Source organism: Petaurus breviceps, unplaced genomic scaffold (genome assembly GCF_028583685.1).
Source record: "Petaurus breviceps papuanus isolate PSGF00001 unplaced genomic scaffold, PetGlider_PUasm1.0 582, whole genome shotgun sequence".
NCBI classification, from domain to species: Eukaryota; Metazoa; Chordata; class Mammalia; order Diprotodontia; family Petauridae; genus Petaurus; species Petaurus breviceps.
This window is the reverse complement of record NW_027186390.1, coordinates 10,748,772-10,765,231: the sequence shown is the minus strand read 5'-3', so window position 1 is coordinate 10,765,231 and position 16,460 is coordinate 10,748,772. Positions and strand designations below refer to the sequence as shown.

The 16,460-nt window shown below is 40.4% G+C and overlaps 1 protein-coding gene across 2 annotated transcripts in view; it reads right to left on the bottom strand.

Annotated features, from left to right (window-relative positions):
• The window catches only part of SLC22A23 (solute carrier family 22 member 23), a 279,990-nt gene that overhangs the window by 36,481 nt on the left and 227,049 nt on the right, over positions 1 to 16,460 (bottom strand). Inside the window, exons 5-6 of one of the 2 annotated variants that reach the window (XM_069103570.1) lie at positions 7,725 to 7,852; positions 3,705 to 3,834 (exon numbers count right to left, since the gene is read on the bottom strand). In XM_069103570.1, coding sequence (XP_068959671.1) covers positions 3,705 to 3,834; positions 7,725 to 7,852 — 258 coding nt within the window. The remainder of the gene's footprint in view (positions 1 to 3,704; positions 3,835 to 7,724; positions 7,853 to 16,460) is intronic. The other variant, XM_069103569.1, reaches the window with a different exon arrangement.

Here is a 16,460-nt window from a genome sequence, read left to right as displayed (position 1 = left end):
CCTTCCTTCCTTCCTTCCTTCCTTCCTTCCTTCCTTCCTTCCTTCCTACCTACCTACCTACCTACCTACCTACCTACCTACCTACCTACATTAATAGGATAAAGAAGTTCTTTTCTCATAGCCTAGGTGTTGATTTGCCAATTATAGAGTAAAAAACAAAACCTCTCAGCCATCTCTTCTATCAACTTAACACATTCAGAAATGGAAAAGCAAAGTTGTTCAACCTCCCTTCTCCTCACAGCCCATCTTGTGACATCTTGTACTGCTGAGCCATGCATGCCCCCTTGAAATCTTCCAGGTCAAGCACAAAAATGAAACTGGGGTGGGGGAAGATCAAAGAAAAGAGTGGCAGTGGTGGGGAAAACCTATAATACAGAGGAACCCTTAGCATTTAAATGGAAACCCTGATTATTCATCAGGAAATATAATTGTCTCAGGAGAGTAGCAGCAGTTAGATGGCACATTGGATAGATCACTGGTCTAGGAATCAGGAAGACTCATCTCTGTGAGTTCAAATCTGGCCTCAGACACTAGCTGTGTGACCCTGGGCAAGTCATTTAACCCTGTTTGCCTCAATTCATCATCTGTAAAATGAGCTGGAGAAGGAAATGGGAAACCATTCCAGTATTTTTGCCAAGAAAACCCCAAATGGGATCACAAAGAGTCAAGCACAACCAAACAACAAAAAGCAGCCTCCAGTTTCTCCTGATTACCCCAGCTATTGCTGTATTCTCATTTCCAGTACTTCTGATGGTAGCAAATGCTTCTATCAGAGAAGATACCCTACCCTTTTCCCTTCCACTGTTTGTTCTAAAGTCACAGTAGGGCTTATCTACCTCCTGGCTATCATCCAATGGCATGAGAGGGTCAAGCAATCCCATCAGTTGAGGGATTGAAGGGGAAAACCCCCCTCCCCTAAAATACATGTACACCAATAACCACCAGAATTTGGGTATTTTCTTTTCTTTCTTTTTCATTAAGAATTATTTGATGGTATTCACAGCAGAAAAGGGGATTTTTTTTTTACATGTCCTGATGCAGGAAAAAAGGTGGGGACAGACCTGTAAACTTGCTGTCTGAGTTTTTAGAACCTCCCCACGTCCCACATCAATGTAGAAAGAATTTTATGACCTTCTTCCTTGGATTCCTTTCAGTCTTGAGAGAGATGCTTTAATTTCAGTCCTTGTTTTTCCCCCACAGCAAAATAAAGCTAATTTCATGGATCAGATTGAATATATGGACAGTTTATATGGACGTTGTTAAATAAAATATTATTTCCCTCATAGGGAGTTAATACTTTGGTAGTAGAAAACATTAAAATATCAGCTCATGCTGCATCTGGTACCATATATATTTGCATGATGCCATAATATGCCACCATATATTATAGTATCATAGAATCATGCCAGAGATGGAAGGGGCTTTAGAGATCTTTACAGGTGAGGACACTGAGGCTTGAGAAAGAATGAACTTGTCCTAGGTCATCCAGTCCTGTAGCTAGCAAGGGGGCAGAGCTTGGCCCTGTACCCAGGCCTCCAGGCTCCCAAATCCAATGCTACCTCCACTCACTATCCCATATCATCTTTTAACTTCAATAGCAACGTTTCCTAATCCTGGAATCCTACAATTTCTTCTTCTATGAGGAACACAGAGATGACTATGGTAGATTTCCCTTCTTTGAGTGGAAGTTAATTCCTGATCTGTTCATAGGACCAGAGATATTTAGAGATGGATGAGGCCTCAGAGGTCAATTCAGAGGTGGGGAACCTGCAGCCTCAAGGCTACATGTGGCTTTCTAGGTCCTTGGCCGCAGCTTTTTGACTGAGTCTAAGTTTTACAGAATACTTTTATTTGTTCTGTGAAGTTTGGATTCAGTCAGAGGGCTGTACTTGAGGACCTAGAGGGCCACATGTGACCTTGAGGCTGCAGGTTCCCCACTCCTGATTTTAGTCCAATCTCTTCATTTTACAGATGGGTGAACTGGGCTCTAGAGAGGTGAGAGGATATGCTCAAGATTATGTATCTAGTGAGTAATTCAGCTGGGGTCAAACCCAGGTTCTTGGGATCCAAATCCAAAGGTCTTTCTACTATACTACAATGTTTTTTTCCAAGCAGTTTTAGAATGTAATGTTAAGGTGGAAAGAGAAATATTTCTCTGTCTGTATTTGTGTATGTGTTTAACCTTCATTAAATTCATCTTCTGATGCCTTATTATGGTGTGGAGATAACCCTAGTTTCTTGAAAACTATGTCAGATTTTGAGTTTATAGTCTGGGGCAAGGGATAGACTATGCCTGCTGTCTGAGGACCAGTGTGGCCAGTGGAGAGAGGGAGAGGGAGAGGGAGAGGGGGGGAGAGAGAGACAGAGAGTATCACAGGCAAAGAGAGAGGGAGAGGGAAAAAGAGGAGAGAGAAAGAAAAGAAGAAGGGAGGGAGGGAGGGAGAGAGAGAGAGATTGGTGGCTGAGTAGTGAATTTCTCAGGCCACAGCTTCTCTATCAACTCTAGAAGACCATCTACCATCTAGAGTGGTCAAAATTTTTATCAGTGGAGGAAAGACACAACACAATCAAGGAGCCCTGAAGGGCTTAAATATTTGTGTGTGTGTGTGTGTGTGTGTATGGTGGCACCACATTTGTCCTCCTTTCATTTTGTTAAAAGAACAGTAGTATTTTGATTCTCAGGTGAAAGTGGTCTTTTCTCCCTCAAATTTCTCCTAGTATTCTGCTACAGCTTCTCCCTGCCACGTAACCCAATCTCCTCATTACCATAGTCTCAGCTTTATTGAAAGTAAGGTCTGTATTATATTTTTGTATACACACATATCTTTGTGTCTTAAGCCTCTAGAATTGTACCTTGCACAGTTAGATATTTAAGGAATGCTTGGTACATTAATGTCTTGAATTTTGGGGGGGGGGTTAGCAATAGCACCCAGAAACGCTAAACTTAGGATTACTTGTAGTGAATAAAAGGAACCAGACAAGCCCAAACATAATTTTCAAGTTATTATTCTTTCTGGTGTCATGTTAGGGCCCTTCAGCACTCACATCACCATTTTCTAAGATCACAATTTGTACATTACCTTGGAGTTAACAGACTCTTTTCCTGAGGGGGATGGGAGAGGGGAGGCAGGGAAATCCAGGAGTCCTGTATTCTCCATGGCATTGAAACAACTTAGTGTCTAGAGAACTAGGTTTTTCACTTGGCATCATTAGAAAATAAGGACTTTTCTAGGATACACAGTGTTAAAGATAACAGTTTCTAAAATCTTCAGTGAAAAACTTGAAACTACATCCCTGCTTCATGCTTTCCCCTCTGCTTTACCACACACAACAGAAAGTAATTTGATTAGAGTTACTAGGAAAAAAACAACCCCCCCCCCCCAAATTGAACTCCCTTTTTAACATGCTGAACCTGTTCCATGTAGGGAGGACAGGATGTCCATTTTTTCTGGTGTGGTCTCTTGCCCTGTAATACATGCTGTTTCTGTACTCTACTGTAGATAAGTTATTTCTGTTCCCTTCCCTCCTCCCAGCATCACTGTGCAATTCTGAATTGCCTGGAAGGAACCAAGGCAATGGAAGGATGTAGTCCTTGCCCTGGTCCAACTGCTCTAGCTTGGCTCTCTGCTTGCCTTGCTTCAGGGATGCCCCAGAGCACACTATTGACTAGAAAATGACATTGTGGCTCTTAGGAAAGGGCTTACCTGAGAATGCTCCAGAGGGAAGCATGGGATCTGTCCAGGGCCTGAAGGACTAGGTGGTGAGACCGCCAGCCAGTTGTCCCCTGATGTGGCCAGAGGGGAGAAAGCAGCTGCAGTCCACTCAAGATAAGGCCTGGGAGGAACCATCACAGTTCTTTTGAAAGTATGCCACAAGAGTCATATTCTTTTCCCAAAAGTCTTTAAGGCATTTCAGGCTCATAGACTAATGGATTTTTAGACTCTGTAGGAAATAATCAGTTTTTATGTCCTTCCTTGAGGCACTGAACATTTAAAAAAAAACCCACATTCATAAGTAAACTCAAAGAGTTATTGGCTTCCTCCAACCCCTCACCCCCTCAGCTCTAGATTTGGAAATGGAAGTAATTAAATGGCAGAATAGGCCTTCTTTAGAAGCAAGAAGTAGTTAGCAACCATATGGACCTCAATCTTAAAAATCTGCCCAACCATTTGACATTTGGGCCATTACTGTTCTTCTTTCCAATTTTCCCTCAATGTGCCCATCCTGAATGCCTACAAACATCCACCAAGCCACAGGTGAGTGAATGGCTGTCTAGCCACACAGCTAGGCTTTGTCATGACACTTGATTACACTCTACATGGTTTGCCTGGAACAAGCGAAGCCTGTAACAGGAATCCCAGAAGAAAGTTTCACATTGGCATTATTGCAGAGTCAGGTGAGACCTGTACATATGTTATGGCAATGATACTGGGCACATGATGATTGAGTCACAATGCTAACTCAAAGGACTGCGTTGAAATGTTCAAAAACAAATCAGACAGGTTCTAAGAGGAAGTCCAAGGACACTTAGAACAACCTGGGAAAAACAGAAGAGTGGAAACATTGAATCCCTGATTTTTCCTTTTTGGTATTATTTGCTTGATATAAACCCAAAGTGAAAAAGCATATCAAGGCTGAGGCCCATACATGTGTGTTTGTATGTGTGTATACATAAGATATAAGACATTGGTTGACATGATTGGCTACAAGCTTATTTGGGCTTTTACTGTTCATTTCCACCTGATAAACATTCTTCTAACATTTCTTGACTGTATTTGGTCTGAGCTATTGGGAGATAGTTTAGCAGTAGAAAAGAAACCTAGGCAGAGAATACAAGCTAGAATGAGCAGCTGTTTAGGAAGTAAAACAGATGTGCTCTTTTTGCTCAAAGCAAGGCAGTAAAATGTTGAAATGGCGCGATTGACAATGCTGACTGACAGCTGGTGGGCAAAGAGAGATCGAGAAGCCGAGGTGGAATGGGAGGGCTTGCAGAGTCAATACTGAAATGCCACCCTCCCCTCCTTCAAACAAGATAGGTATCTTTTGTTCCCTTTTCATAAGTCATACATGCTAAGATACTTTTTCTCTCAAGTCTCTTCTTGCTACATTGGAATATAAACGTGCACAACAATCACAAGGGAAAAAAGTCATGATACCACTTCTTACAATGAAGAAGGAAAATATAATGGCACAATTAAGATCAAAGGGGAAACAAGGTTTTTTTTTTTAAATCTAAACAGTGAGTGGGGTACGATAATTCAATTAAGTAAATACCCCAAAGAGAATTTTTTTTCAAGTATTAAAAGTCAATGTAATGAAATCCAAAAGGAAAGTGACATTTTCTTAGAGTTACTGAAATTGGTTCTGAAAACAGATTAAGTGCTTGATTTTTAGCAAGAATTTTTTGGAAATGAAGAGAAGGCAAGTGGACCTCAATGGAAAATAAAAACTGTTTTCAGTTCTTCATTATCCAAATGAACAGGTTGCCACCAGAAGGTAATAGAAACAGATGCTCAGATATTTCCAAAATCCCAGGAGTGCTGCTGTACATACCCATGTGGATACATACACTCTCCCCACATCACTCCTACCTACCTTCTGAATAAACTATGAGAAAAGTCAACTGAAAAGCTAAAGTAGCTTTTTAAAGGTTTTTTTGGTATAAAATCAGAGACATTATAGCCTATCTAAACTTTATATTTTGTCAGCATCTCTCACACAGTGGTACACATACAGTTGGTCCTTTAATAAATGCAGGTTGAATGAATAGAATCCCTGAGGCAGAAGGAATCTTTGTGATCACCCAGCCCAGACTCTGTAGGAATCAATCCATCAACCAACAAATAATTATTATCCCTACCAAGTGCCAGGCATTGTGCTAGGCAACGGTAGAGACAAAGAAAGAGACAAAACAGTTCTTACCCTCAAGGAGCTTACATTCTTTTAAGAAGACTAATGCTTCTATGTTTGTGAAGTCAGTGCTATCCCTCCTCCATTTTCTCAGATCTCTTATTGTACACAAACACACCAGGGACACCACTCGACTCCTTAAGAGTTACATGAACTTTTTTTTTTTTATTACTCTTTGCTCAGATATCCCAACATGTGGCACATACCTCCATTCCAGAAGGGCTAGAGCATTTGAAGTGGGTTCCCCTAAATTAGTACTGATTGGAAGAGTCTCCTGCTCTCAAGAAATCTCACCTAGGAGTGATCCAAAGATTCAGAGCTGGAAGGAACCTCCGAGGTTACTGAGTCCAATCTCCTCATTTTACAGAAAGAACTAAAGCCCAGAATGGTTAAACAAATTACAGATGTTTATATAAATAATAAAGCCAGGATTTAAACCCAGGTCTTTTGACTACAAATTCAGTGATCTTTCTTTTGTACTATTCTGCCTCTGAAGAGGAAGATAAGTGTTTTGGGGTTTGTTTTTTTTGCCACTTAACATACATATTTTATGTCTTTAGGACTCATGGGCAAAATCTGGATTTACTCTCTTGATTTAGTAAGTCATAGACTATTATATGTCAAGTTTCAAAAGGACTTTAGCTTTGGAGTCAGAGGAACTGTGTTCAAATTTTGCTTACGAGAACTTGGCAAGTTACCTGCCTAGGTCTTAGTTTCCTCATTTGTAAAATGAGAGGGGGATGGACTAGATGACCTCTGAATTCCATTTTCTAAATTTCTTACCCTATGATCTATGATTCCAAACTTCTGTTTGTTAGAATCTATGGTTCTAAACTAATGTTGTACATTACAACAAATTTCCAACTGTTTAAACACTGATGTAAAATTAGAGGCTTTTAAGGCCAAGGTAGATCAGGGTCTTATCTCAGACATTGTTTTAGGTCAATAATTGTCAAACTTTTTGGTGTATTCCCTTATACACTAAAATATTATTGAAGATGGATTCCTTCCCACCCATAAAAAGCTTTTATTTTTATGGATTATATTTATTGACTTTTAACTATATTTGAAATTAAAACCATACTAATAATATTATAAAAGTAGTTTTGACCTCACAGATCTTGCCCCCATACACCTACCCTTGCCCCAGGTTCCTGGTCCACACTTAAAGAACATCTGGTTTGGATATAAGGGACGCTTCTATCTGAGGACAGAGATTCCAGAAAGGAGGAGAAGGAAAGGAAAAAGAAAACTGCTCCCAGTTTTTTGCTTACCCAAATGGTTATGATAAAAAATACTGTGGGTAATCTTAAAAGGTTACATTTACAGGGAAAAGAGATGGGTAAAGTGTCTGGACCCTGAAGATTAAATAACAGAGTAGTGAAAACTGGTGGAACATGCTGTAGGCTGAGGATTTTATATCTGTGTTCTATAGAATGTCCTACCCGAAGGCCAGGGTTATACTAGGCTAATAATTAATTTTTCGGAACCTTTGCTGTTTTTACAGCAAAGTCAGTTTCATTCATTAGCATGTCTAATCAATATCCAATGACCACCACAGCTGGGGAGCGTTTCAGCTCACTTTCAAGTTGCTTAGGTGAACATTGTTATTATTTCTGTTCAACAGATCCAAGCCAAATAAAGTGGGAATATTTGGCTAGCAATGGAAGCTACTTAATAAAACAGACAAATAAAAGAAAATCTAGGAACTGTTGGGATATTGAGTTCTGGTCTATTAGGCTACATAGATTAGATGTTCACACTTCTCCAAGGCTCCAGGGCATGGCTGCCTCCCTGGGCATGCACATACTCACCAGGCATCACTCCTTTGATATCATTCTCAGGATTCATGCGGTTTTTCTGCGTGAAATGCAGGATCAACTTCTTTGCTGGCTCAAACTGCTGTGTGGCCATTAACCACCGGAGGGACTCTGGGAAAATACTTCAAAGATACAAAGCCTGTTAGTGAAATTTTTCAAGTTCCTATGGTGCTCAAAATACAAAGAACACGATTAAGCTTTCAGACTGTGAGCTTCCTGGGTAGTAAGAGGGTCTTATTCTGTGTTTGGTATCACACCTGGGGTGGGGTTGTGGCTTCTGATACATTGCATGTAATTTTTTTTTCCCTCAATAGATAAGAAGATGGTGGGTACTGAAGTATGTACTATTCTTCTTTGGGAAAAAAATAATAATTAAGGTGGTTGTGAGAATTAAGAAGGATGTGGCAAATAAGCACCTATATTTGACCAACTGTGGAAACATACCACCTCAGAGGCAATCTACTTTAACCCTTACCCAAAGCCTCATTCCTCTCTACAGTTTCCCTGATGAGTGACCACTGAGCCTCTGACAAGTGATCCTGGAGCTCCAAGACTTCGAGGAATGTGGAAATCACCACCTCCTAAGGTAGCCCATTCCATTTTGGGATGGCTCCATTCGTTGAGAATTTTTCCCTCCATGAGTCTTCTACTCATTAATCTTAATTCTGAGTGGTCAGGCCAAGAACAAGAAATACAATTCATCTTCCTTGTGACAACCCTTCAAATACTTGAAAATAGCTGCTGTATCCCCTCCCTCAATCTGCTCTTCTTTCCTATATTACTAGATGCTTTGACTGATCCTCCACTGGCATAGCTTCCCATCCCTTTATCAATCCCCCTCCCCCCAACTTGCCAAATCATTTCCTAATGTTGGGAATCTAGAACTGAATGCAACACTCCAGGTGTGGTCTCTGGGCTATGGCAGGTTTATCATTTCCATTCCTCCTGTACCCATGCTTCAATTAAGGCAGGTTATGATTAGACTTTTAATCCACTAACATCCTTCTTTGTAGCTTGTGGTACTGAAATTGATTTTTTTCAGTCCAGGTGTGAGACGTTACATTTATCTCTTTTACATTTCACATTCAGTTTACCTTTCCAAATATACATATGTATATTTGGAATATAAACATACATCTTTATGAACACACACACACATATACACATACACCATTTATGGTAAAAGAGAATGAGCCTTGGACTGTGAATCTTTAAGTCTGGATTCTAGTCTTTGCTTTGTATGATCTTGGGTACTCTTTCCTCTTTGCTATAATTAGGAGAGAAAGTTTAGACTAGAAGATTTCTGGACTCCATTCTAGTCCTAATAGTTCATGATACTGAGACTCACAGAATCTTACAATTTCAGACTTGGAAGGCTCTCAGAGACCTACCTAATCTTACCCTGTGCCTAATCCATAAAAGAAGAAAAAAAAGAAACAAATATTTATTGTCTACTATGTGCCAAGCAGTATGCTAAAGTCACACTTTCTCATTTGATCTTTACAATAGTCCTGGGAGGTAGGTATTATTATTATCTTCATTTACAGTTGAAGAAACTGAGGTAGACAGTGATTAAGTGACTTGCCCAGAATCTAGGAAGTGTCTGAGTCTGAATTTGAACTCAGGTGCTTCCTGACTCCAGATCCAGAGTTTTATCCATTGAGCAACCTAGCTTCATAAATCCCTTCTATAAAATCCCCGTTCATCAGTGGCAGGGAATTCATTACCTTATAAAAGACCTCACTCCATTCTAAACAGCAACTTTTTTTTTTTTTAAAGCAACTGGGGTTAAGTAACTTGGGTCAAGGTTACACGGCCAGTTATTTCTGGGTGTGGTGGTAAGTATCTGAGCCCGGATTTGATCCCCAGGTTATCCTGACACTGGAGCCGGTGCTCTTACTTACTGAGCCACCTGGCTGCCCCTAAGCAATTGGGGTTAAGTAACTTGCTCAAGGTTACACGGCCAGGTGTTTCTGGCTGGGTGCTAAGTGTCTGAGTCCGGATTCGATCCCAGGTCATCCCGACTCTGGGTCTGGTGCTCTTACTTACTGTGCTACCTGGCTGCCCCTTTATTTTATTTTATTGGCTTTTTTCTTTTTGAGGGCAATTGGGGTTAAATGACTTGCCCAAGGTCACATAGCTAGTTTTTTTTTTTTTGTGTTAAGTATCTGAGGTCAGATTTGAACTCAGGTCCTCCTGACTCCAGGGCCGGTGTTCTATCCACTGCGCCACCTAGCCACCCCTAAACAGCAACTTTTAAGAGATTGGCTCCTAATAGTAAACTGAAATCTGCTTCCCCATTGCTTTTATTCAGTGGTCTTACTTCTGTCTTATGTACCCAAACACAATGTAGTCTAATGCCTCTTCCCTGTGATAGGCCTTCAAAATAAATGAAGACAGTTATTATGCCCTGGTAAATCCTCTCTGGTCTAAATATTCCCATTTCCTTCCAAAGATGCTCACATGACATGGTTTCACATTCTCTCATAGTTTAGGTATCTCCTTTGGAGATACTCAGGATGTCTGATCAGTGAGAAGATTGCCTTTCCTATTTTTAGACACCATAGAGCCCACTTGACTGTATGCCTTTGGACGCTATCACTGTTCTCTGGATCATCCTACAAGATCACTTCATTTCTGAAAATTAGACTTCGTCAGTGCCCCCTAGTCCAGGGGCTTCTTCCTCCTTCAGACTGGAGAGGATGAAGGATGGAATCTTTCCATATCCTCCATTTAAAGGAATGCCCAGGGGAGCCATCGCATCATTTCCCACATGGCTACTTCTCTGTACTCCCTATGCTGGGCACCACCCCCTCCCTTTCAGCTTCTCTTTATGTGTTGTCTTTCTCTATCAGATTGTGAGTTCCTTGAAGGGAGGGACCACCTTTTGTCTCTTTTTGTATTTCTAAGGCTTAGCATAGTGCCCAGCACATAGTAGGCATTTAAAAAATATTTATTGACTGACCAAGATACAGCCTAAGATCAAATTAGGTTTTATGAGGTAGCCAACTTGCATTCTACTGGAACCCCTTGATTTTTTCCCCCAAAGGAATTAATATCAAGTAATAGCTCCCTCGAGGTAGTTAGGTGGCACAGTGGATAAAGCACTAGCCCAGGAGTCAGGACGACCTGAGTTCAAATCTGGCCTCAGATGCTAACTAACTGTGTGACCCCTGGGCAACTCACTTTACCTTGTTTGCCTCAGTTTCCTCCTCCATAAAATGAACTGGAGAAGGAAATGGAAAGCCACTCCAGTATCTTTGCCAAGAAAACCCCAAATGGAGTCATGCAGAGTTGGACTTGACTGAAAAAACGACTAAATAACCACAACAAAATGTTTTAATGTTGACTCTGGATAGACCTTCAAACCCCTTGATATATTTTTCATAGAAATTAACATCAAGTAATAGCTCCCTAACTCTATACTTGTGTAATTGATTTCTAAACCTAAATCAAAATCTTTACCTTTATCCCTATTAAAATTCATCTTCTATGGTGTCACCCATTCCTTCAGATGGTTGAGATTCTTTTGAATCCTAATTCTGTCATCCAGTATGTGAAATATCCTTGACAGCTAGTTTCATGTCATCTGAAAATTTGATAAGGATGCAGTCTGTTTCTCCATCCAAGACATGATAAAAATAAAGACAAGAGTAAGGCTGAGGACAGATCCCTGTGACTCACCACGGGACCTTCTCTTCCAGGTCAACACACAATAATCAACTCCAGATCCAGCTGTTCAACCAGCTCTGTATCAACATAACTGCACTACCTTACAGGACCCATTTCTCCATCTTGTTTGTGTGGCTATCATAACAGGCTCTGTCATATTTGCTGAAACCCAAATCCAGCACATCTGATGTATTTTTCAGATGTGGGGGTTGATTAGCATCATAGAGTGCTGAAAGGGAGGCCTTTGAGTCCAACTCTCTCATTTTATGGATGAAAAAACTGCATGAAGTAGTTAAATGACTTGCTCAGGGTCACACAGCTAGCGTGAATATGGCATGGGATTTGGACCCAAATCTTCCTAGCTCCAAATTCAGTGTACTCACCTCTATAACCATGCTTTTGGCAGTGAGGGAGGGACAAAGGGAAGGAAGTTTTGACTTAATGATTTCTCATACTCAAAGATTCTCTAACTCACTGAATCATAGAGTCTCAACATTGGAAAGAACAACTAAGTCTTGCTTTGTGGCCAAAGCACAAATTCTTTTAAAGATATTCCCAACAAACAGGGGTCTGGTAATTCTAACAGATGTCTAAAGTATCACTGCATAGTTTAGTACCAGAGGGTTTATCCACAGAACAATTCCTTCAAGAAGTGTGGTGTGGTGGGAAGAATGCTGAATTTAGCGTCAGGAAACATAAGGGCCTACATTGGGTCTGATACTGGTGGTATGCACACTGGCAAGTCCCTTTACCTCTTTGAGCCTCAGTTTCCTCATCTGTAAAGTAGAAATAATGCTTATAATACCTTGATGGCCTCACTCAATGTCCTCTATGAGGAAAACACTTTGGAAATCTTAAAGTACTATAAGAGTTTGCATTTTCATGATTATTAGTTATTATTACTGATACTCCCAGCATGCAGCATTTCAGTGCTAGCTAAGGAAATGGGATCAAATAGAGAGATGCAGGTAACTGAATAGTAAAGGGAAAGAAATCTTCTACCAAAGACTGAAATAGCTCATTGGTGAAGAGAGAGTTGAAGTTGGAGTTAGGAAGACCTGAGTTTGAATCCTGCCTCAGACATTTACTAGTTGTATGAGCCTGGTATGAGTGACTATATGAGTCACTTTATCTCTTTGTATCTCATTTTCCTCATATGCAAAATGAGGGGGTGGGTTTGATGGCCTCTGAATTCCTCTCTAACACTAAATCCAAAATCATACGATGGCTTGTCTGGCAAGCTTCCAGGGAAGCTGATAGAAGTGGCTAAACAAAGGGTGAAAATCTGGGAAAAGAACAGAATATCACCATTTCTAAAATCAATTGGAAGGCTTCTCTCCAAAAGCTCTATTGTCAAAAAAAAAAAATCCCAGTGTGCATAGTGTTGGACAATTCTGATTCCTGAATCAGAGAAAGGAGAGAGGCATCTTAAAAAACACAAAGCAGCCACGGGAAGTGTCAGATTTTCTCAAGTTGGCATGGGGTGAGGCTTCATTCCCTCCCTCCCCCATACAGATTCCCTCGGCATGCCTACGTTCTGTTGTTAAAATTCCACTAGCCTAATGGAATGCTAGGATCTCATATTGCCAAGCTCTGGAAAAGGGCTGCAATCCACAGTTGGGGTAGTTTTGTATTATAGGCTCTAGCTGCTAACGGTTGCTCTTAATTCCATCCATACTCAAGTTGTGTTCTATTCTTGATAAGAGAAGGGACCAGGAAACAAGGAGAGGACTTTGACTTGGGACACTTGTGTCTACATTTAACAAGGTGAGAGAGCACTGGACTGGGAGTCAGAAAACTCGGGTTCAAATCCCAGCTGAATTGTTTACTGCCAGTGTGAACTTTGGCATTCTAGGCTTTAACTTCCTCATGTGTAAAATGAACTTTTCTTTTAGATTCTATGATGCAAATAACATGAAAAAAACCTTTGCTAAATAAAATGCTTTATAAATACCGGCTCTTATTATTATCATCCCAAGGATTTACTGTACACAGTGTGAATGACTGTGCTCCGTCCACCTCTCTCAGTGAACATATACAAAATAGGGCTAACCATTTTTTTCTTTCCCAAGAATGACTAAAACAATGAGTTTATCACCAGTCCCTGAATAGTGGAAAAAGTAAGAGAAAAGTAATTGAACACTCTCTGGAAAGAGTCATGCATGAGCACATTTGTTCTCCTTCCCCACGTAGTCCCTGAAGAGCTGCAGGGGTTGGAAGGGAAGTTTTAAGAAATCTCCTTCATTTGGTTGCAACTTTGGCATAAACCCTCTGTCAGCCTTCTTCTCTCTTCAAGATGAACACTCTCTTTGACCAGCTGCAAAATGGTCACCAAGCTCCCTCTTGTTCAGTGGTGGGATGATGTGTGCCATCTAAACTATCCGCCTCACACGCTGTATTGTGGAGCATGTCTTTGTGGACCCCACGCAGCCCATGGTATCTCTGCCGCTGGTAACTATCTCTCCATATTATTACCCTCCATGGTATTTAAGCCTCCTGTATAACTGGAAGCAATCAATGAACTGCTGGCCTTAAAGTAATCTCAGGATGTTTGAGATTGCGATGATATGCCACAGGGCCACATTATACAGCCTTAATGAAATCTCTCCTGATAGGTTCATAATGCAATACAGTAGGTAAATTAAAAAGCAGACCTGAAGTCTTAGAACAGGAACAGAATCAGGCTACACAGAGGAGGAAAGGGATCTAATCCTTCTTTTACATGACAGCTTTTTAAATAGTTAAAGATACTCGCCTTAGGGCGACTAGGTGGCACAGTGAATAGAGCACCGGCTCTGGAGTCAGGAAGACCTGAGTTCAAATATGGCCTCAGACACTTAACACAAAAACTAGCTGTGTGACCTTGGGTAAGTCACTTAATCCCAATTGCCCTCCAAAAAGCAAAAAAAAAAAAAAAAAAAGATACTCCCTTTAGGGGGAGGGAGGAAGAGGGGGTCCAGACTTGTGTTTTCATTTATGTATGGAGTTCTCAGGGAAGAAACACATTATACCAAAGCAGATCACTAATAAGGGACTTTTAGTTTCATATAGTTTCTTGGGGAAACTGAGAAGTTAAATGACTTTCCTAGGGTCACACAGCCAGTATGTGTCAGTCAGGACTTGAACTCAGATCTTCTTGATTTCAAGGCCAGCTAGCCCTCTGTTCACAAAACTCCAAAAGACTCGTGATGGAAAATGCTACCCACATCCAGAGAAAGAACTTTGGAGTCTGAATGCAGATGGAAATACACTCTTTGCTCTCTCTCTTTTTTGTTGTTATTTTGTGGTTCCTCCCATTGATTCTAATTCTTCTTTACAACATGACTAATCTGAAAATGTTTAATATGAATATATATTTAGAGCCTATATCAGATTGTATACCATCTTGGGGGGGGAGAGAAAATAAAAAACTCAAAAGCTTATGGAAGTAAATGTTGAAAACTAAAAGTAAATAAATAGATTAATTAAAAAAGAGATACATAAAAAGGGCTTTTCTGTCATCCTTTGAATTTTTCACAACCAACATTCTGACAATCTTCTTTGAAGTCTACGGCACTTTTATAAAGTTCCTTATTTATATGTTTCTCTTTATGTCTTTTGGATGCATCAATTTTGGACCTGTAGCCAATAGAGAATTTCCAGGGAATCCATGATTTCTTTAGATGCCTAATCCTATTTCTTCACATTAGGATTCCTCCTCCTTTTTATCATTATGGTCATAATTTTATTTTTGTTTTTAAAAATTAACTAATTAATTTTAGGTTACAACATTCAGTCCCACAAGCTTTTGAGTTTTAAATTTTCTCCCTCTCCCCAACACTACATGTAATCTGATATAGCCTCTACATATACATTCATACTAAACATATTTTCACATTAGTCATGTTGTAAAGAAGAATTACAAACAATGGAATGAACCATGAGAAAGAAGAAACAAAACAAAACAAAAAAGAGAGAGAGGAAATCGTATGCTTTCATTTGCCTTCAGACTGTTATTCTTCCTCTGGCTATGGATAGCATTTCCATCATGAGCCTTTGGGAGTTGTCTTAGAACCTTGCATTGCTGAGAAGAGCCAAGTCTACCGTGTTTTCCTGATAATAAGACACTGTCTTATTAAATTTTTTGGACAGAAAAACACCAGAGGGCTTATTTTCAGGGGAGGGCTTATTTTAATGAACATTGACAGCAATTTTAATAAACAGGTAAATATGAACAAAAAAATGTACCTTTATTCAATAAGCAAATCACTGGGGAAGAACAGGATGACGCACTCACTGCTGCAGCTCTGATTGGATGCAGCTCAGAGCGCGGTGTGCGTTTCACCCGGGGGGGGGGGATGGTGCATACAGAGGGTACCATAATGTAGCGTGTAGCGCAGGGGATCACCTTCGCTACAGTAGCAATCTCAATAGGGCTTATTTTCGGGGGAGGGCTTATTTTTGAGGAATCTTACACAGTAAGGGGAGGGCTTATTTTCGGGATAGGTCTTATTATCGGGGAAACACGGTATCAAAGTTGGTCATCACACAATGTGGTTGTAACTATGTACAATGTTCTCCTGGTTCTGCTCCCCTTACTCAGCATCAGTTCATATAAGTCTTTCCATGTTTTTCTGAAGTCTGCCTACTCCTCATTCTTATAGCAAAATAGTATTCCATAACATTCATAAACCACAACTTGCTCAGTCATTCCCTAGTCCTCTCAATTTCCAATTCTTTGCCACCACAAAAAGAGCTGCCACACACACCTTTGTACATGTGGGTCCTTTTCCCATTTGTATGGATTATCCTTCTTTGGGATACAGCCCTAGAAGTGGTATTGGTGGGTCAAAGGGTATGCACATTTTTATAGCCCTTTGAGTATAGTTCAAAAATGCTCTCCAAAATGGCTGGATCAGTTCACAACTCCACCAACAATTATGCTCATCAATTTAGAGCTATACCAGCCTCGGAAGTTAACCAATCTAACCTTATTTTATAGATGATGAAACTGAGACCCAGGAAGGTTATGACTTCTCCAAAGTCAGACTGGGAGGAACCATTCATAAAAGTCAGCAT